Source organism: Anoplopoma fimbria, chromosome 15 (assembly GCF_027596085.1).
Source record: "Anoplopoma fimbria isolate UVic2021 breed Golden Eagle Sablefish chromosome 15, Afim_UVic_2022, whole genome shotgun sequence".
Lineage (NCBI taxonomy): Eukaryota > Metazoa > Chordata > Actinopteri > Perciformes > Anoplopomatidae > Anoplopoma > Anoplopoma fimbria.
The window spans coordinates 22,294,494-22,316,465 of record NC_072463.1 but is presented as its reverse complement, the minus strand read 5'-3'; the positions used below and the strand labels follow the sequence as shown (position 1 = coordinate 22,316,465).

At 39.7% G+C, this 21,972-nt stretch overlaps 1 protein-coding gene across 1 annotated transcript in view; it reads left to right on the top strand.

Annotated features, from left to right (window-relative positions):
• Positions 1-21,018, top strand: part of rnf144aa (ring finger protein 144aa) — a 28,322-nt gene extending 7,304 nt beyond the window's left edge. Inside the window, exons 2-8 of the mRNA XM_054614611.1 lie at positions 8,719-8,869; positions 9,732-9,836; positions 10,786-10,846; positions 12,499-12,715; positions 14,413-14,560; positions 14,996-15,085; positions 17,101-21,018. Of these exons, the coding sequence (XP_054470586.1) occupies positions 8,735-8,869; positions 9,732-9,836; positions 10,786-10,846; positions 12,499-12,715; positions 14,413-14,560; positions 14,996-15,085; positions 17,101-17,232 (888 nt within the window). The 5' untranslated portion in view covers positions 8,719-8,734 and the 3' untranslated portion in view covers positions 17,233-21,018. The remainder of the gene's footprint in view (positions 1-8,718; positions 8,870-9,731; positions 9,837-10,785; positions 10,847-12,498; positions 12,716-14,412; positions 14,561-14,995; positions 15,086-17,100) is intronic.
• The last annotated feature ends 954 nt before the right edge of the window (positions 21,019-21,972 follow it).

Genomic DNA, 21,972 nt, shown 5'->3' with positions numbered 1-21,972 from the left:
AAACGCTGCCAGCAGTTTGCTAAAGTATCAAACAATTACGTCTCTTTCAGACCGCCTGTGAATACAGCCCATATTTGTTGGTTTTCAGGTGGGTGTGACCATGTGTTAGTTTGCTGTGTTAATGAAAATTTTGATTTCTTTGGAGAAAATAACTGTCCATTTAAATCTATTCAGCCCCAATTAATAACCAACAGAGCAGGATTGATGGGTTTGTTTTTTTCATGTCATTTTGGATGAAACTGGTTGAAAAAACAGCCTGGCACCCTCTGTGCATGCTGCTCACCAATATGTCATCAAGTCTTTCTTGTGTAATCAAAACGGCATCGTCTGGTATCTGCTGTCTCCTGAGAAGGTATCTGGGGTGTTGAAATGTACTCATTCAAGTGAAAGAAAAACAAAAACACTTTTGAAATCTGAATTGTTAGGAGTGCAATTACATTGATGACAGGGGTGCGGCCTTTTTTTATTTTTTTTATTACAATTTCACATGATCACATGCGTTTACTTCCCATTTTCGCCCCATTTCACTGCATAATCACTTTGATGTTTCCTTCCCCATTGTCCTTCCTCTTTTCCTGTTATTCCCCTTTTACTTCTGTCTTTTGTCTTTGGCCATCTTTACAGTTTCCACGACTGAGTGACATTAACGCTGTGAGACTTTTATCCGTTTTGACGCTGCAATGTTTTCTGTTAAACGTGGTATAGCGTTGTGTGCTCACAGTGCCAGAAATAATGACTATTATGCCAGTGTCATTTATAAATTGAATGCAGATTTGCCATTGTCTGAAATGTGCCACACTATACCTCTTTGTCAGAGGGTTATAGGGGTTATGCTGATATGATCATCATCAACCATGTTAACATTTCTTTTTCACTTATTGATAGCAACAGTTGTGAGAAAGATGGAACCAGGTGTGCTAGATGAGAAGAAATACATTTAATATGACTGAGGAAATAAAAGTTAATTTAGAAGTTCTCCAGCCTATTTAGTGTTGTCCTCACAATCATCAAATCCAACTTTAAGTAAATACAAACCAGCTGCAGACCGATCACAGCCCCTTCAGTTACTGTATACTCTAGAGAGGGAATATTCAGCTTGCATTGCAGCAGAAAAATGGCAAAAGACCAAGTAGGCATGAGACTACGGGTTTTTTGCCCTACATACCCAGACATGACCACTGTCAGCGCCTGTCTGGCCCACGCTGCAAAACGGACTTTGACTTGCTTGACACCAGGAAACAAACAGACACACACTCAAACATATACACACATAGCTTCTCCACGCCACTCACTGTGCCAAAATACATCTGTTTGATTGTGTAACTCCTCAGGGCATGGAAAAACTAGGCCTATCACCACTCTAAGCTATCCTCTTAGCGCTCCCCCTCCATGTCAAGGACAGACGGAGACCGTCCCCAACCGCTTTCCCCCCACGAAGGCATGTCACCTTTCACATTCAGCAATTGAGCTGTCCAAAAATAAAGTCCCTATGCGAGTGCTCTGGGTTATGAATTCGGGTGAATGGAGTACGTGGGTCATGGCTTCGTATCGTATCGTATTGTATGATCTTCCCTATGGCCCATATAAACCCATGACCTACATTCTGTCTAAAAACATGCTATAAATAGACGCTGGCATTATTTATCAATGTTATTTTTCCATCAGATATGACCTTGCTGTATATTGTAGTGACATGTCTCACATTGATTTTATTTTGATAGTGCACCAATGCTACATTTCAGAATGACATAGACCATGTTAATATATTGAGAGTTGTAAATTTACTGACAGGTAATTCATTTTTATTATTTATTTTGACTTGATTGTGTCCTTAAATAGACTTCTTTTTTTTTGCACTCACACGACCGTTCTGGAGGAATCATTTATTACTGTATGAATAATACAGAAGATGTTGGTGTTACCATCCAGAAAAGGGCAAAATGTTTGCCTGTGTATTTGGCAGATAGGGGATGTGCTGTACATCTTTTTGTAAGGCTTTAACATGGTATGTCTTTCGACTGTATATGAGAGAGAAGATCTGTTTCCACATTGATGTCATTCTAGTTAAGGTAGAAGTTGTTAACACCGTACCCTGTGTTGGGTTGATTGCCATCAGTTATTCTCCAGGTGGCCTTCCATATGTAACCCGTTGCTTACTATTTCTGTCTTCTTGTAAGACTGAGCATCATCAGGTCCTACTCTAGGTTTTTATGCATTGCTCACTGCAACATGTGGAGGATTCAATGATAACAGTGTTGTTTAAAAGTTGTTGTCAAATCTAGGTATCATTTGTACCCTACGCTTCAAAATGTACTCTCAAACACAACAAAAGGTAAAAATCTAAATTGTTATAATGATAGCACATCTACTTTATAAAGGCATTTTAGACCAGGCTTTGTTTTGAGTGACCTTAGATTTAATCCTTTAACTCTAATTCATAGCGTCCAGGAAACACTGTAAATTGTGCAAAGTATTATGTTAAATCTCTTAAAGTTTGTTCAGCCATTTGTTGAAGAACAGTCAGATTGAAGCAAGAGTAGACATGTGATTATGATCATTGTTTTTATTTTATTTGGGCTGAGCTGAAGATAAAGTCAAGTAATGTCATTTTCTAATAACATTTTCATAGAAGAAATATCCCAATTTTTGTTGGGATCAATTGATTGTTGATCACATTTCAGTCAATCAATTTCTTATTCTCTCATTCCTAATGGTTGAATGGGATCATTTGCTTCGGTCTGCAGTATGCTTCTGTCCATTTGCAGTGTATAGGTGATCTGTTGTGCTTGTTTGTTCCTTTGCCCAGTGAGAGCTTTCACAACCAGGTGACAAAAAGTAATTGCAGGCAATAAATGCGAGCCAAGGGATTCTGGAAAATGGATGAAAGTGGCACATTGCTGCTGTCCTTTCTATCTCTCTTCTCTCTCTCTCTCCCTTCCTTTACTTGCTCTCTCTCCTTTTTCTCTGCAGCAGTGGACACAGAGAGGATACGACATACTGTAAGTGAAACTTAAAGACCCTTTAATTGGTCATGGAGAGCAGGGCTGTGCTGTTGAGGGAGGAATGGCAGGAAGGACTAGGGAAGGGAAAAGAGGACCGCATGATCACTGAGTGCCTATTACAGATCCTGAGCTCCGTCAGATTCAATGTATGTGGATTTTGAGGTGAATTAATTCACATGCTTTGTGATTCCTCACATTTATTTATGGAATGACGTTCCAGCTGCGATTCCAGTGAGACCATAGCAAATGATTGTAGCAGTGTGCCAGACGGAAATGTTGACAGGAGAAAACTTGAGATTAGATTAGGTTTCACTTATAAGGCCAGTCGGAACAACGATTGTTTGAGTCAGCTGGTATCATATAATGCTTTTTACTACATTAATTCTGCTGCAGCAAATTACGATACGATTGGACATCTACTGTCTACTTTGGCTAGTCCCCAAACTAAAGGTAGAATTTTATCTGCATGGTCTCAGTCCTTTTTATCCAGCAGCAGCAGCCCTGCCTTTTTCTCTAGCTGGTCTTCAGTTTCCGTCCTTCACCGCAAACTCTCCGCCTTGTCTAATTGGTTGATAGCACATTCTTGTAAATCAGCTGAAGGACAGCTTTTTGCAAGTGTTGAAAGAATCTGTGTGTGCAAGAGAATGAGTTAGCAGCTTTCTTTCACATCATCCATAGGTGAGGTATATAAATAGTCTTGTGCAATGCATTGTGACATTATATAATGACACACAGAAAAAGCTGTCAGTACAGGAGAGAATGGACAGCTGAAATATTGTTTGCCCCTTATTTCCCTCTTCCTTACATTTTTTCAGTGATCTCTCTCCTCGGTAGAAGCAGTGACAACGTAGAGTGCACACTGGAGCATTGAGAGCACTTAGTCGAGCTTAGTTCCTCTTGAATGAAGCCTGCATGGCTATGCAGCGTGAGGCTTCATCGTGAGGCTTCATCCTGTATCTCTGTCTATCCACGTTAGAATTTGCATGTCATAGTTTTCTTTGAACGGTATGAAGCAGCAATAGTTTGATTGCAGAGCAGGGTCTGTTTTGGAAACCGATGGCAACAGCAAAAACTATGGTTGTGATATTAAATATCCATCCTAAATATAAATGAATATTAAGCTGTTGATATTTTTTCATTTAAGTCTCTGGAAAACTGTAATTAGCATTTTCAACTTTTTATTGACCAAAGCCGACATGTTCAGATTGCTTGTTTTGAGCACCAACAGTCCAACACAAAAGAGTATTCAATTTAGAACTGTGTACAAAAAAAGCTAATCAAAAGTTTTTCTTTATTGACTTATGACACAAAGAGTCATTCAGTACTAAAAATACATTTCCGGTCGTTAACAATTCTAGGAATTTCAATTTGCTGTGATATTTAATCAGGCCTCGAGTGATGCTGGCTTATAGAAACATTATTAAGAAATGAACTTACAGTATTATGCAATATCTGCACTTTACCCATCAAACAATGTGTTGACTAGTTGTGTTTTTAGAACTGCTTTAGAACTGCTCAGGGCAATTTGAGATCTCTCTTGGAAGCAGCATTTTATCCATAAATTTAATCAAGCCTACTATGATAATGAGGATTTATGAAAGCGAGTCCTTTCCACAATGTAATGAAATAGGAAATGCTTATCCTGTATGTGTGTAAGTCTTTGTCTGGTTTTGTATCATGGCCCTTTTAACCAGCAGTTAAAAGGTGGCATTACTGGGGTGATGGAATTTATTGATGTGAGTTTTTGTCCAGTTTGCTTTTAGATTTGAATTTGCCTTAGGTTAAGTGCTAATGCTAGGTTTGCTCCGTGTTACTGTTGTTGCTGCATGTATCAATGTGTTATTTGGTGTAATATCTATACTCTTTTTTACACAGCATTAATGCTGTAGATAGATAAAAAAAACCCCATCTCTTTCACTTCTAGCTCCCCAGAGAAGTTCTCCTCCATTGCTCCTCCATGACCATTTCAACCCCTGTTATGCATCGGATTGTTAATGCTTTTGTCTCTTGGTTATGGAGTCATTATCACATAAGTGCTGCTGTAGCCAGGGAATCTACGAGTCAAGCCCCTTCAGACTGATGGCTGACGCGTGGTGACCACAGATCAAAGTGGATGTTCGACTTCTGGCTCCGCCTTCATTGCTCTTTAGCTCTCTGACCTGACCTTTTCAGATGTATAGTATTCTGGAGGGCTATATTTGAAATGAGCACACAGTGCATGAGAGGCCTGCATGCACTGTGCCATTGCTCGGAATATAGTGTTTGTGTACGTGTGTTTCTTAGTGATAATGGACCATCTAGTTAATAATGCAGCAGAGGAATGGCACTGCACCACCTTTTCTCATGAAAACTCATTTTCCCTTTGTTGCTCTCTCTCCCTCCCTCTCTCTTTTTTCTCTCCCCTCCTCAGGCCATCCTAACAAAACTATTTCATTTGTCCTCATCGACCCAGTCTGGCACTGTTAGCACAACTAATATAAAGTGTGGCAGGAGAGAAACAGATTTGAATGTAAAAGCACACACCGAAAAATGTTCTAGAAAGTCCTGCACAGCACAGTGCAAATTACTTTTTACCATCAGTTTCTTTTGCCACAGGGCTAATGGAGTCCAGCAGCTTAAACATGGAGACTGATAAAGAAACATTTATTTCAGTCCTTGTGGAAAGGCTGTCATCTCCAGTCATCAGCTGTAGAGTTTTGACACTCTGCCATAGAGGTGTTCATATGGTTTTCCAGGCCTACGTTTATGGTATTAGGCCCATGTCTCCCTCTTTGTCTGTTGTCCGTGATGGCAAAAAATAATATCGTTACATCATGTTATAAATTTTATGGGGGATGCTTCTGTAACCTGTACTTTTACCCTCCACTCGTGCTTCATGTGACTATTTCTGTCAGATTGCTTAAAATGTTCCACATACCCCTCATTTGCACTCAACTTCTTAAATATGGCTTATTTTCAATTTGGATTAAATAACTTCAAGTCCTCTTCCGTCCACGTATTATTTTGGACCATCAAAGCGCACTCCTCCCCACACACTCCCCAGAGGGTCTTGTTTGTAAGTCCTTGGCTCCCTCCTGATAACAAATTGCCATTTAAGCTTATGCGTACAAGCTCAGCACCTACATAAAAGAGCTTCCTCACCACTTAGGGCTTTCTGGTCGGCGTAATGGACAGTGGATAGATCATTTGAGTGAGTCAGGCATGAGTTGCATCTCAATTTTTCTCACCTCGCAATTTCTCCTCTGTCCACCTGAAGGATGCGATGAAAGGATGCGTAGGAGGAAGAATTGAGGGACTCTTGTTTCATCAAATGGGAAACTTTTTCCCTGTGAAGCATCATCTGAATAATTCACTGACTGAGAGAACAGGTGCACGGCTGGATCGCCTGAAAATGGGCTTCTTGCTGCTCTTTACTGTCTTGTTTCAGAGTTTTTGTCCCTCTGCACCGTGGACAGCTGTTGCAGGAGACATTGTGTGTTCATGGCGTCCGTCCATCAGTCCAAATTCTCGTGAAAGCATTCCTTGGAACTCAAGGATGAACTGATACAAATGTTGTGGTCATAGGTCACTGTGACTTCACAAAACATGTTTTTGGCCATAACTCAAGAATTCATATACTTATTAATTTCACACACATGCCTAGTAGGATAAAATGAAGTGATGACATTTTGGACAGACATGAAACTGCTTCTTGACTGGTTGGCAGAGGCATACAACCGCAAGGCAGTTATTGTTGTTTATGCAATGTAAAGAAATATTTTGCAAATTGTCACTTAAATATGCACTTTCTGACAAGCAGTTCTCTTGCAGTTTATTGTCTTTTTCATAATGCATCTAGTTATTTTTTCTTTCTTTACGTTTTTCATCTTGTAAATTCATTCCTAAATAGGTATAATGAGGTTGGTGTCATGAGTTGAAATAGTTCAGTGATCTTTTTAGGGAAAAAATTGTAACATTGTTTTTTCTGCCCAATATGATTTTATTGTATGGTTACTCCACTGTGACTAAGAGGAGCAGCACTTTCAAACAATCAAAATGTGTTAATTGGTCAAATGAAAACAAACCAGACACAAGTCAGCTGAAGATATCCTAAAGGAAATGATATGCATGTGGCGGAAAAAATTACTCTATTAATCTCCTTGACTGTGTATGATAAAGTAGTGAAAAGAAGATGCCATCTGGCTTCTGACACCCTCCCTTAACACACATCCAATATATGTGTCTTAATGATGAATGAGGAAAAAGATATTCTGACACCTGCATTTCTGTTATTTCTGCTGTAAAGTGTAGTGATGCACTTCGCCTCATCAGCTGCAGTATCCAGTCACTCACAGATTTTTCAATGATTGTGTCTCTAATGATAGACTTCCACATAGGACGGACTCATGTATCCTCACTGAAATCTCCATTGGGAATCTTCCTCTTTCCTCTCTCCTTGAGCAGCAGTAGAAGTGACTTACTGACTTACTTAACATTTTACCGACAGCACACCCAAATTATATTGCTGTAATAGGTATGGACAAAATATTAACGATGTGAAATAAGAGAATGAGATGGAGACATGTGTTCTTTTTGACACACCACCTTGCAACAAAGGCTGCACCCCATCACATGGAATCCTGGATTCGCCTCATTACTGTATTGCTGTAGCAAGTATCATCTGTGTGTGGATTGCCTTCACCTAGCATCCTAGTGATGGTGATCTACGGTGGAGGCATTTTTTCCTCCTTAAAAGATTAAACGTGTTGTTAAAAAGGGCGGTGTGAAGTGATATCATATCTGTCTCTCTTTTTGGCTCAACTCCCCTCTTTGGGTTGCACATGTATACAGCACAAGAGTCTGTGGAGTGTTAATGTGAACTCTTCAACCCCTCTCCTCGCTGTCCTGTCTTTTTGGATGTCTGTGTATAGCAGACTGTACCATGACCAGTGAAATCAAACCAATCTCTCCCTGTCTCTTCTCCCTTGCCATGCTTCTCTCCCTGCGATCCGTTGCCCCCTCTATCTCCGAAATCCTCCCTCTGCTGGTTGCTAAGCAGCGTGGGGAGAGCTTGACTGTGTTGACGTTGTATGCGCGGTACCACTTCCTGTAAACAGCCGAGTGGGAGCTCTTCGCTCTCAGCTGCAGAGGGAAGGAGAGTGAGACGAGACGGCCTAAAATAACCCTCTCTGACTCTCACAAAAGAGACGCGATGACGCACAGCGAAGAAAAAAAAAAAAAAAAAAGTGTTATTTCATCCAAGTGGAAATGTCACAAGGAGCTGAGATAGCTGATAGCTGCACGAGTTTTAGGATCTTTTGAACAGTTTTTTTTCTTTGCCAGAAAGAGTGAGGCCTGGAATGAAAATGAACGGTTGAGAGCTGGTGCCATTCTGAATACAGCAGGCCTGTGTGTTGTGTGTGTGTGTTTGTGTGTGTGTGTGTGTGTGTGTGTGTGTGTATGCACCCACACAGGACACAACTCACAATGCATTTTCAGTTTGTGCTCATACCGTCATGCTGATTGTGTCATAACAAATAAAGCACAGCTTGGACTCTGGATTTATTATGTAGACAGACGCAGACAAAACTGAGCCACATATATTCCCACTTTAAGGATTTTCTTTGTCATCAGCAGGATTATGAGCTTTTCCACTTTGCTCTCTTAATTTCCGGATGCATTTGGCTTTATTAACTGAAGCTCTCTGTCCTCTCCTCCTCTTTCTTTTGTGTTTCAGCTCTGTGAGGGTGAAGATGACCACGGCACGGTACCGTCCCACCTGGGAGCTGGCCGTGGACCCCCTGGTCTCGTGTAAGCTGTGCCTTGGAGAGTTCCCTCTAGAGCAGATGACTACCATCACACAGTGCCAATGTGTCTTCTGTACACTGGTGAGCAGTACACTACAACATTTTCAACAGAAAGATGACTTCAGTAAAATTTAATTCTCACAAAAATCAAGGTTATACAATATAAAAGTGAGCAAAAGTGGCAAAAAAAAAAGTCAAATGTTTGGATTTAGTGAGAGCAACACTCTCTGTATTGCAATCAGTAATGGCCTCAGGATCTATAACAAACCTCACATAAACTCCTGTGTAACACTGATGATGTGTGAAAAGGCTGGGAGAGAGCAATAGTTAGACCCCTTGGCTGTCAGATCTAAACAAATCTAGCACATAGATTAGGAAACATTGTCCAAAATGACCACTAAAAATAGAAGCCACTTCCTAGAACACAGTCTGGGCGGCGGCAGTCATTTCCAAAGTTCAGTTAGTACAGTTTATTCCACTGAGGTCCACAACAATATAAACATAAAGACTGACTTCATCTCACATGAGCTACTTTCTTTTTATCCCCATGATATTTGATACTGATTTCTAAATTGATTAAGACAATAGAAAAACAAAATGCACCATGTAGCAAAATACATGAACATAAAATATAAGCTAATGAAATACTAGTAAAAGTATTTTTGTTTTTTTTAATAAAATTTTATAAAATCTCACAATCTTCTTGATTGAAGAAATGTTTAGCCCTTTAGCTCTTGAGTGCTCCATTTTCTTTACTAGCTAGCTTTTTATGAGGCGACAGACAGAGATGGCGATCAAGAGAGACTCTTATGTCGGTCTTTGTTTGCCAACTTTTTTGTGTGTGTGTGTGTTTTATTTGTTTTTCTTTAATCAATCTGACTGACTGACTGAATTTTGAACATGTTCAGTGCTTTATTTGTCTTTCTGTCTGTTTTTTTATCAGTGCCTGAAGCAGTATGTGGAACTCCTGATTAAAGAAGGCCTTGAAACTGCAATTAGCTGTCCAGACTCTGCCTGTCCCAAAAGAGGACACTTGCAGGAAAATGAGGTAATGATAAAAAAGTAAAAGTCCGATATTTACTTTGATTGTCAGAAGTTTTAAATGCTCTTTAGGTTGTGACTGGTTGCCAATATCAAACCACTTCCCTGCTGCTCCTCAGGCTCATAAATATGTCTGCTAATGTCCGATAGACTGGACTTACTCACTGCAGCAATTTCCAGAAACAATTGTCACTTTTAATTTTCACACAGCAGTGTGTAGAATTGTGCATGAAACGTATGTATGTATATGGAGGAGCTTTTTTTTTATGTACATGCAAATGAAATGAGCAAAACAGCTGGGTCAATTTTTTTCCATCTCTTTTCCCTCCCACATATAACGTACAAGTTTATACCATTTAGTTTAACATACACACACCCTCAAAGCTCAAGACAACCGCTGTGCTCCACCTGCCAGTGTGTTTATTCCATTGTAATGAGCAGCCGAGGTCAATCGGAGGGCAAAGCGTTCCTTATCCTCAAGGCGGTTGATGGACTCGCTGACTCTCTCACTTGGTCTCGGAGGCCCGTAGGCACAGCATGGTTCAGCACACCACAGCCTTATGTTTCTAATCAATCAGTGTCACTGGCCCTTAATGGAACCCCAGCTACTCCTGCCACTCAGACAAAGTATGCCAAATCCCTGTCTGCTCTGACAGCAAAGCCCTCACCTTTAATTGACTGCTCTTTTACAAAGCCTGAATGATCATTTCATTGCCCAATAAATGTTTGCATTCAACCTTGAGTGGGCCAACGTTTGCACCTTCAATACATTTCTACCAAAAAAAGTTTTTTTATTGGTTATTGGAAAGCAGTTATTTCTGATCTTGTAGAAATTTGAATATGACATTGTTCTGGAAATGATATTGACATACTGAATGCATAATTGCTTCTGTCTATAAATATGCACAAAGACCTGCTTATTTCCCTCCAACCTCTCGTCTCCTCTCGACCCGTAGATTGAGTGCATGGTGGCCACGGAGATGATGCAGAGATACAAGAAGCTTCAGTTTGAAAGGGGTGAGTCAATGCAAAAGCAGCCGCAGCACGTCGGTGTTATGTCCAGCGTTCTTCAGTGGGCGGTGTGTGGGCAGGGACTGTCCATTGCACACTCACGTGGACCCTCCTGTTCTCCAAGGATACCGTATTTTATTGTGACACACCAAAGGATGACGTCAGTCCTGTCTTCCGAGTGCAGCCGAACTGCTGCTTACCTTATCAATCATTTTGCACCCTTGGATATTTATTCTCTTGAATTATACGATGGGGTTTCTGCGGAAAGCTAAAAGAAAAGATCTAGCAGTGCTCATTTTCTCAGGAGACTTCAATCTTTCCGTTTTTAGCACCAACCAGCAGTCCACTGCTTTAAAACTAAGTGTTTCAATTTTCCCTTCTGACACCAAAAATGATTGATTCAATACCATTCATGAACCACAAATGGTCATGCAGGCAAGGATTATTATTGTGATGGGTACTGAGGCCTAACATTTTACTGTAGTATTCTGACTCAACCCTCATCCACATCAAAGTGTAACACTAGCTCTCATCATTATACATACAAGGGAAAGCCTCCCAGACAAAAAATTCTAATTGGATTGGTTCGGCTCTAGACTGGTAAACTGTCTGACTGACTCTGATGCAGACAGGTTTCTTAGCATAGCAAGATATTTTAGTTAAATCCTTTCATCTCTGCTTCAGTTTGCAGCTATGTATGCAATGTGTGCAGTTAACAGTTTGTAGAATAAATGTTAACCGACTGGTAAAAGTCTTAGATGTCATTGCTGGAAAGCTAATGTGTCTGTGTCCCTCTATGCTGTCAACTTAGACTTGCTAATCAGTAATATAAGAGTTCCCTCCCTTCCAGAGAAAGCAGTAACCAAGTCGCTCTGCAGGTTCTCCACCTACACACAGGCACAAGTTGTACTGAGAACATACAGATCTCACTTGGACAAAATAAATACATGAACACAAAGACAAACCGATACATAGGAACACAGAGGGGGGGGTCCTGTAAATTCATACAAATCCTCAAAAAGCTTCAGAAATAGCTGTTGATGCTGCCTGCCTGGATAAGAGCAGTCAGCCGTCTCATCAATGTCCCAGTCCAGTCAGGCAGAACAGTTGCTGTAACCATTCCATATTTCTCAGGCTGAGCCAAAATGTGCATGTGGAATTTGTGCTCAGAGTTCTTGGCAAAGAGGCAAGGGGAAGGAAGGAGAGGATACAAGGGCAAGTGCATCACACTACCAACTTTGAACAGACCTGGCAAAACACAAACACAAGGCTCTTTCACACATATTCAAAAGAGTTTGGAAAAGCATTGGAAGTGAGTCAGACGATCATGGATGCGGTAGGCCAAAAAATGTAAGATTTGTATAAAAGCAATTTCTCAACATAAGCAGGAACCAAAATGAAGCTTGAAAGTTGTACATTATTTACATCATGTATGTGTGTGTACATTGTTGTGGGTTTTTAAAGTGGTGAGATTTGGAGATACCTGCAAAAATAGAGATGTGCTGCTAAAAACAGCAAAAGCAAATCACCAAAATTCAACACCAACTTGAAAACAACCTTCTATTAAAAAAGCGTCCCAATATAAAACGTTTTTTTTGTGATTCAACCCTTCAAGACAGCTTCTGTCCATGACCCTGTGACTTGTTTTGTTCCATCAGAGGTTCTGCTGGACCCATGCCGGACGTGGTGCCCTTCCTCGACCTGCCAGGCCGTGTGCCAACTAAAGGAAGCAGATTCTCCTGCGCTGCCCCAGCTGGTCCAGTGCGCCGTCTGTGCCCTCGAGTTCTGCTCGGCCTGCAAGGCCAACTGGCACCCCGGACAGGCCTGCCAGGAGAACAACCTGCCCATTACCTCCTTCCTACCAGGAGAAAACAGGTACTACATTTTATCCATTTATGATCCAATCAATGTACTGCTGCATTTTAAATTCTTATCCCGATTTCTCTCTCATCTATGTTATATATCAGATCAGATATTAGAATGGATGTGTCTTACCTCTGTATTCGAGCCTCCACATATCCCATATTTGTTTAACATATTCATACATGCCTCTCTTCAGGTGACCTATTAAGGCTTTCAGCATTCATTGACTCGTCAGTCAAAGTTAATGAGCAACTTTTTTGATAGTGGACTATTTGTTTAAGTCATTTTTTATAATGTTAAGCGCCAGAAAATCTCTGGTTTTAAAAGCTTCCCAAATGTGAATATTTGTGGGTTTTCTTGGTCTTTTATCATATTAAACTTAAAATATTTGTTCCGGACATTTTAATGACCATAATTGAGAACCTATTCGACAGATAAACCAGCAAAGAAAATGATTGTCAGTTGCAGTCCCAGTATTAGCTACTGGATACAAAATGTACCAAAAAAACAACAACCTTGAAATTGTTAAAAAAAAGGTATATTTTTTTACTTTAACAAAAAACAAAAGAGCTATGTATTATTAAGTCATCCAGTTATTTAAAGTTGTATTACAGCATGGGTTAAAAGTGTCAAATAACCAATAATGTCCATTCCAGTTATAATTGGTTTAAATGTTTTTACTACCTATTCAACCTTCAAAAAGATAGCAATTTATCCCGTTTTGGCATGTTGTGACAGTATGAACGGCTATAAAGTCCCTGCAGATGCGGTTCCTGAAAATAATGTTTACTTTCACGAATCCATATGTCATGTTCAGCTCACCTGACTGGAGTACTGAACCACTTGTCAATATACAGCTGGAGTCACTCACTGTGTTCTTAAATATAGACTGACAGTTCGCCTGGCTGGCTGTTTTGCAGACACTGCTCAGTTGAGCATCAGCCAGGGCTCCAGCACAAATGAATAGGCAGATATAAAACAATAGGCTGAAACTAAACTGCAGTAAAGCAGTCTGGGATGGGCTTATTACTCGTTTTTAAGGATACAGGATCTGCCCGCGAGGTTGGAAGAGGGCTGCCTGGAGACATATGCGGCTGACCTGTTTCTTTGTGATATCCTCTTACTCTAGAAATGTCATTAGCTCTGCAGAGCCTTCCTCTATCTGCACAGGCCCAGGGCCTAGCTCAAAGGCCACGTTAGGGGGAGAGAGGATTAACAGGTCTACTCTTAGTTGTAAAGAGCCTCTGCGTTTAAACTACACCTGTCCAATGTAAGAATGTCTCAAAAAGCTAGATTCTGATTTTTCTTTACAAATGCTCCCCCTTCCACTAGAAATGAACGCGCTTGTTAGTTGTCGTAGGACAGCGCCCAGAATGGCAGCTATCTGCTCGTCTCCAGATTTCTGGAATCAGCACTTTACTGACACAAGAGAAATAGATACAGACAAACTGACACCGACAGGAGGGAAGAATAAGAGTGTTGAAGGCAGTTCAATGCTCTTTGGTGACTGGTGGATTTTAGAAGAGTTGTGGGCTTCTAATCTAAAGCTTAGTTTTACACTATCCTGTTGTGCCAAAGATTGTAAATATTGATTGCTGCATTAAACCAATCCCATCTCCAAGGCTTCTTGTAAAATGAATGTTGAGTGATTTGGGATTTTATGCCGTGTTGGAATAAAAAAACAAAACTTGTTTCTCTCTTCTTTCCAGCTCTTTCTATAAGAATGAAGAGGATGAGGCACCAATCAAGCGCTGTCCTAAATGTAAAGTTTACATCGAGAGGGACGAAGGCTGTGCACAGATGATGTGCAAGAACTGCAAACATGCCTTCTGCTGGTACTGTCTGGAGTCCCTGGATGTGAGTTGATTCTTCATCATTTCTTTATTCCTTGTTGTTCACTGCAGTAGAGAGAAATATGCATTTTTTTCTAACATTAAAAATCTCAACAGTTGAATATTGCAGTACTGTGATTACATAATTTAATAATCCTGGATGTAGACATCATTCGTCTCCCTGTGACAGCAATAGCTTTCATTATCAGGACATTGTAGCTTAACCTTGGTCTTGATAAGAAAGGGATGAGATGTTTTTGTTTTTTTTCTAAATATTGAGCTTGGATAAGGGTGACTTATGAGCCGTGGTGCCCTTATGTATTCTTAATTGTGTGAGCACAGACAACTGGACCACACAGGTCATTTAAAAAGCAATTTTCTGAACCGCTGCCTGTGTCTTTCAGACTGTTAATGGTCAATCTTTATCTGTACTGTGTGCATGTGTTTATTTGTGTGACAGGACGACTTTCTCCTGATCCACTATGACAAAGGGCCTTGTCGGAACAAACTGGGCCACTCCAGGGCGTCTGTTATCTGGCACAGAACACAGGTGAGAAACCCATCTCCCTCCCCTCTCTCCCCCCACCCCCCCCCTCTTTTTCTCACACTCACTCAGAGCTCCCTCCCTTACACCACTCCGCAGCATGTGGCCATAAACGTGCTCCCTGGATCTGCCTCTTTCTCTCTTACTGGCTCACACACTCGTATGTAGTGATGGACTAGCATTATCTTGACAGCACAATGGGGAAAGGAACAGCTTGAAACGCATGCAGTGACAAGTGCCTGGCGGTCGGTGTCGCGCTGTGTTCAACCAAGCCTATTATGTACACCTTTCACTTCGAAAATACATAACCAAGGCCCTTCTTTAACAATGGGTTACCGAATGAAATGACGGATTATAAAGGATTCGATATGACATATCATTTCCCACATGTGAGATGGTGGATTACACATGATCAGGATTAGATTTGACATGTTTTTAAGTCTTCGATAAAGGCCGACTCTGTTGTTTAGTTTCCAAATTTCTCCTCAGTATCTCTCCCTAGCCAAATAATCTATTTATGGGGTTGTACGTCCCCTTGTCCAACATACTTGTTATACTGTCAACATTAGCATACACGCTGGCATCTGTTGCCCAGTGGGGCAGACTGAGTCATATGATTACAGTTCAGCTGGTAGTCAGCTATAGCTTCACTGCTCTGTGTTTCTTTATCTCTCTCTTGCTCTCCTCATTCACCTCCCTCGCTCCTTAACATCTAAAAAGCCTCCCTTATAAATACCAAATGTTCCAGGGCAGACCTATCTTGCAAAGTAAAAATACATCTTCTCTCCCTGTCTGTATCTGACGACATGGGGTCTATGGTCTACCATCAGTTACAAGGACGGTCATGTCCTAAACATGTTAACATCATCAGAGTCTGTTAATCAGAGCACACTCTGCTTTCATCTACAGCACAACCCGTATGCTAAATGTCAGGATGATAGTCAGTAATGTGTTATTAGATAACAGGCAGAAAAATGTTTGCTAACTATACCCCCAAAAGGCATCTTTCTGCCCCTCGTAAAGCTATTATAAGTCACTGTGGCATGTGACTGCATGTTATGTATTTTATTTTCTGGCTCTGAACTTGATGGTGTCTGGCTCCCCCATGTGGTCAATTTGCTAACTTGCCATGCTCATACAGTAAAGAGCCCCCTAGATTATGTTTTTACATGCATGATTAGGAGATGTTAATATTTGTTCAGAGCATTGTTTGCTCACTACGCAAATCATGTATGCCTATCTACAGCTTTTCCTGGTATTGATGCTGGGACGGAGAACCAATAAAGCCTAAACAATTATGTCAGAATATTTGTGAGATCACTAGCAACACTCACCGCATAACAGCAACCACAATCAATTTCAATCAACAGCAAGTAAACTAACAATACATGGGTAGTGAAAACTTGCCAGCACGTTGTACTTCCTCATAAACATGGCTGTAACCAGATTTGTCCATCACTTCCCATATTTTATTGTACACCGGTGTTTTCTCTCACAATGACAAAGAGGTATCTGTCCATGCAGCATAAGTGAGCAGACTGTAAATCAGTGCTGCCTGGAGAGGACAGTAGAAAGAAGGATCCTAATTTATGTACTGTTAATTTAAAAAAAAAAGCCTTAAATTTTGGAGTTACTTGGGAAAACAAGGATTTCTGTCCTGAGAAAGATGTGTTGTTTTGAGGCCTTGAACGCCATCTGCAGGTCAACTTGTAGCATTGCATTTCATTGAAGGGATTCCATGCAATAACTTGTGAAACAGTGAAAAAACACCATTATCATATTTGATATTTTGCATAACAAGTATTAAAATAACTTTGATAATATTTTTTTTTGCCATGCTTAAGTAAGGCACATTTAACACATTTTGGTCCAATACTTGTCCAATACTTGTGTTCTACAAGATGATACTGGTAAACTGTAACATCACTGCAACCAACTACTACATCAACACACTACTGTATGCATAAAAATGTTGTTTATACATTAATGTATTTATTTGTTTACCTAATGTTTCCCTGCAGGTTGTGGGGATCTTTGCTGGCTTTGGCCTGCTCCTGCTGGTCGCCTCCCCCTTCCTCCTTCTGGCCACTCCCATTGTCCTCTGCTGCAAGTGCAAGTGCAGCAAAGGGGATGACGACCCATTGCCGACCTAAACACGCCATCAAAGCTGGAGCGGAGAGCCGCTTCATGGATGGGCCATGTTTTATTTCCTTTTCACCCTTTTACGTTCTCCTCCCACCAGCTTTGAGTGCTTAATTTTTTGGGGGGCTGAGCCTGCAAAAGCCCTGGCCGCTTTGGGATCCATCGCTCTGCATGAGAGAGGCATGGTAGAAAAAGCGACCCTACACCTTGGCCTGAAGAGAGGTGAAGGGTCACAGGTCAGTGGAGGTCAGACTTGTCTAAGGACCACTGTGTCGGCTTGTTAGACGTTGGTGGTTTCGGGACGTGGAGGAAGTCTGGACCACTTCAAGTGGTCATCAGTTCTGGGTTACTGTGGTGTGGTGTTTTGGCGGGTCACTACAAACAAAGGAAGACTCCAAGTTAAGAAATGCTTTTCTCTTGTATGGAAAATACAATGCAGGAGCCACTTCAGAAATAACTTTTACTTTATCGCTCTGTTTTGTCGGTTTGTCGTACGCAACAAAAGCTTTTTCCCCCACCACCATACTCGATGTAGCTCTACAGATTCAGTCAGTAGCATTAGAGTCACACCACGCATGTTTGGTGTTCACTCGATTTGCACAAAGAACATGGTTTTCAGATCATGTTCATGACTGAGGTGGAGATGGGAGGCTGAGCTCTCAGCTCAATGTATAGCACGTCCTCTTGATGATGTCAATGTTTTATAACCTGTTGCTTTTAATAGAACTGTGCTCAGAGTAGTGTCTATGTGTTGTATTTTGAGTGTTTTCCAAACCGTAAGGTCAACTTATTAAAGGGGATTGCCACTCATATCTAAAAACACACTAATTACCTGTGGTCAAGTGACAATGAAGACTGGTTTTGTTCAACTTTCAGCCTATCTTTTTCATGATTACCAGCTCTCCAAATTCATTTTACATCTTCAAAAGAGAGACATTTTTTCAGATCTTAGATCCAGAGATTTCCCAAATTGAGTGGTACTCCCCTTTAAGTTCAACATTAATTTAATGTCTATTAGAGGACTTTGTATCCACATGTTGTGGAACCATTTTAATACTACACTAAAAGAGATGTCACTCATGTAATTCTCAGTCCCCCAGGTGGTGGTTTAACCAAATAGATATGAATAGCCTTAAATTGAGAATAGCCAAAATCCGGCATTTCCCCCTGTGCATTAAGAAGGGTTAAAGTCCAAATAATCCCAGGGAAAGCATGTTGTCAGTGAAGCCCTTTATATTCAGATGATTATATGATGTCATCCATATGCCACTCTGTTAATAACCATACTGTAAAAAACAAAACGAAGAAAATAAACAACTGCCCTAAACTGATGTTTTATGTGACCGAGGGCCTGTATTTCCTAAGCCTTTTTGAGCAGGAGAGCCGCATCATCACACATGAACTGAAGCTTAACTCATACCAGATCTCCCACTCTTTGAGGCTTGACAAATACCTGCCCAAATTGCAAACTTGCATATGTTAGTGGTCAGAGTGTCAATGTTTTGTTTTGTTGGAAGTTAGACCTCCATTAAGAAGCAGCAATTGCTTGTAAGGGGCAAAAGAAAAGTCTATAGAGTAAAAATAAATGAATGTTCCATTTTTGGGCTCATAATTATAAAGCTGCTCTATACTATATCACTTTATCTATGCAAGTTTGTGCATTTCCATTCTTAAAAGGCTATTCATTGGTCATTATCAACCGTTTGCCAAGAGTAGGTTTATCTAATGAAAGCTGCAGAATGTCACCATATACATATTTGCATATCATGGCTTTTATTTCATCAAGGAGTTATTCAGAAACTATCCATTTTATTTTTATCCTCTAAGTTGCTGTAAGCTATCTGTCTTAGTTATATTTTAAAGTTTGTGAGCTTTAAAAACAGGAAAGAGTTGGGTCAATTGTTAGTCTAGGAACAAAGGTAAACCATCTAATTATAACCAATTATTTCAGTATGTTTTCCTGTGTTCTGTCATACAAATTTTTGTTACCACTCATAGCCATTCAAATTTTTTGAATAAGCCATCTACTACTACTTACTTTCCCCTTTCTTCTGGTGTAATTTACAAGTGGTTATGTAGCATTTCCTGAGAAGTGTTAATCAAATTAACAACAGTAGCTAATCTAAGATAAACATAGCTAATCTCCAACTCACTCAAATCCTCATAAATTAAGCTCCGACATTCAGTATGATAATCCTTATTATTAGTAGCCTTAAATTTTGACTACCTTACCTATAAACTGTGTTGCTTTCACTGATATCACCTTCTGTATGAGCATGATCATTTGATATCAAAGACAGTCCAATTTCTTACTTTTGAAGTTTGGTGCTGTCCCCTAAAAATGGGTAAATTCTTCAAGTTTTTGTTGTTTTTATGACAATCGTGCCAAGCAGATTTCCTGGAAAGGATAAGGAAACAGAGCTGTCTACTGTATGTGCATTTTGACCATGTATTTGTAATGTAATAACAGTTTTTACAGGGTGGAAAAATATTTGACTGCTTCTTTATGTAAAAGCTACACTGTATATTGGTTTCATTCTTGATATGATATCTGTGATGTGTGTGGTATGGTGCCCTCTTTTGTTTAACTGAGGAGTCTAGCAGCTGAAATCAATGTCTACTCAATAGAAAAGTCAATATACATATGAGAGATTGCAACTGTACTTTTTAAGGAGTTTCACTATTTAATGTTACCAGGGCTCTGATATCACCAGGATAAAGATAGATTTCAAATAGTGCAAAATTATTAATTTAAACACAAAACTATCACCATCATCAAAGTCTTGAGCGGGCACAAACTAACTGAGGTCGAACAAAATCATTGCCAACTCCATTTCTTAGACACACTATTCTCCTTTACCTATGTTTGCTGGCAACACTGAACAGCTGGATACTTATTATGCAACAAACATAAAAGGGCCAAACAGCAAACATTAGAATCACTGCAGTGTCTCATTGCATATTGTTTTTTACACCAGAGGCTTGGCAGGGCTCAATATAAAGTCCGATATAACCACTTAAGATGACGAAACATCAGCAATGGTTTGACTGCGGCAGATTGACTGAGTAAAGGGCTTGCTTCTAAGATTTGGCGCTTGAATGAGAAGAAGCAAGGTCAAGTTTACTTATAAGCTCAAGATCTACTTTGCAACTAACCTAAGGTCAACTTTGGTTACAAGCAGCAATTTATATTTTATAACCGGTTGTGTCAAGATTAAGCTGCATGATTTTTCTCTGACTTCTACATGTTAAAAATTACACTATTGTAGCCTCTAAAGATCTTTGGAATGGTAGCGTTATCACTCTATCACTTAGCTGTCTGTTTTTTATTTTAGTTTGGAAAAACATGTTTTGATATTCAGCCATATGATATACAGCGTTGACCGGCCTTCCTCTATTCAGCAGGTTGGCTGCTGATACTTTTTTGTTGATTTTTTTTTATACACCTGTTTTACATTATATTTTGTGTCATTTTAATTTTCAGTTTTTAAGAGCGGAATTCTTAAGGCCCGATGGTCAATTAAATTTAAATCAGTCACTTCAGTAAGAGGGTTATTGTCTGAGGACATGCTGTCTGCACACCGGACTCATGTTTGTAGAGATGGTAACCAATGGATCTAGTTTAGGTAGCAATTGAAAGTTAATTGACCTGGGTGATACAAAGATTTCAACATTGTAGAATGGCATATTTGGAACAGTTATTTACAACTTCAACATTTCAGTATATCTACAGTTCCACTAACACTGTGACACCAGGTATTAAAGGTTGTGAATTTTTTTGTGATTCTGCTCTCTTTATTCATTCACATGAATGTGTTGAAACATTACAATTATGCATGTCAAAAATGTCCATGTGGTTGTGAAATATCTATCTATGGTGTTGAAAGTGTAAAGCTCTAGCTTACATAAACAGGAATACTTATAGCAGGGCAAATGCAGGTATCCTTAACTTAAGTTTCCTACCTTTTTTAAGACTCTTTCATACACCAGACCTAGTCGCCACTTCCAGTTCTGACCTTTTACAACGGGGGAGCCCTCAATCATATGATGGCTCCCTGAATAGAAACTAAGTCATCAAAACTTTGAGAATCCCTGGTATAGAATGTCATAACAAATGTGGTAGTATATGCCATAAAAATGTCAGAGTGTAGTATGTCATAGAAAGCCATAGTGTAGCAAGTACCAAAAAATGTATACGATAAAGTCTTACTATAGTATGTAAAAAATAAATAATCATAGTATTATATGAAATATGTCTTATAAAAGTTTTAGAATTACTTGTATAGCAAGCCATTAAGTTACATAGTATATATAGTATGTACAAAAAAGTTACAGTAGTAGTATTTCCATAAAAATTATAATATAGCGTGCAATAACAATGCCAGTATACTGTACCACAATATATCATAGTATAATAAGCCGATTAAGAGCATATAATATGTAAAAAAAAGTCATAATATAGGATGTCGAAAAAAGTCATAGTATAATCTGTTGGAAAAAAAGTCATAGTATAGTGTGTCGAAAAAAGGAAAAAAAATACATAGTCTAGTATGTCGAAAAATGTCATAAAAAGTTATAGTATAGTATATCGAAAAAGTTCGAAAAAAAGTCATAGTATAGTATGTCAAAAAATGTGGGAAAAAAGTCATTGTGTAGGATGTGGAAAACAGTCCATAAAAAGTCATAGCTCAGTATGTGAAAAAAGTCATAGTGTAGTATGTCAAAAAAAGTGAAAACAGTCATAGAATAGT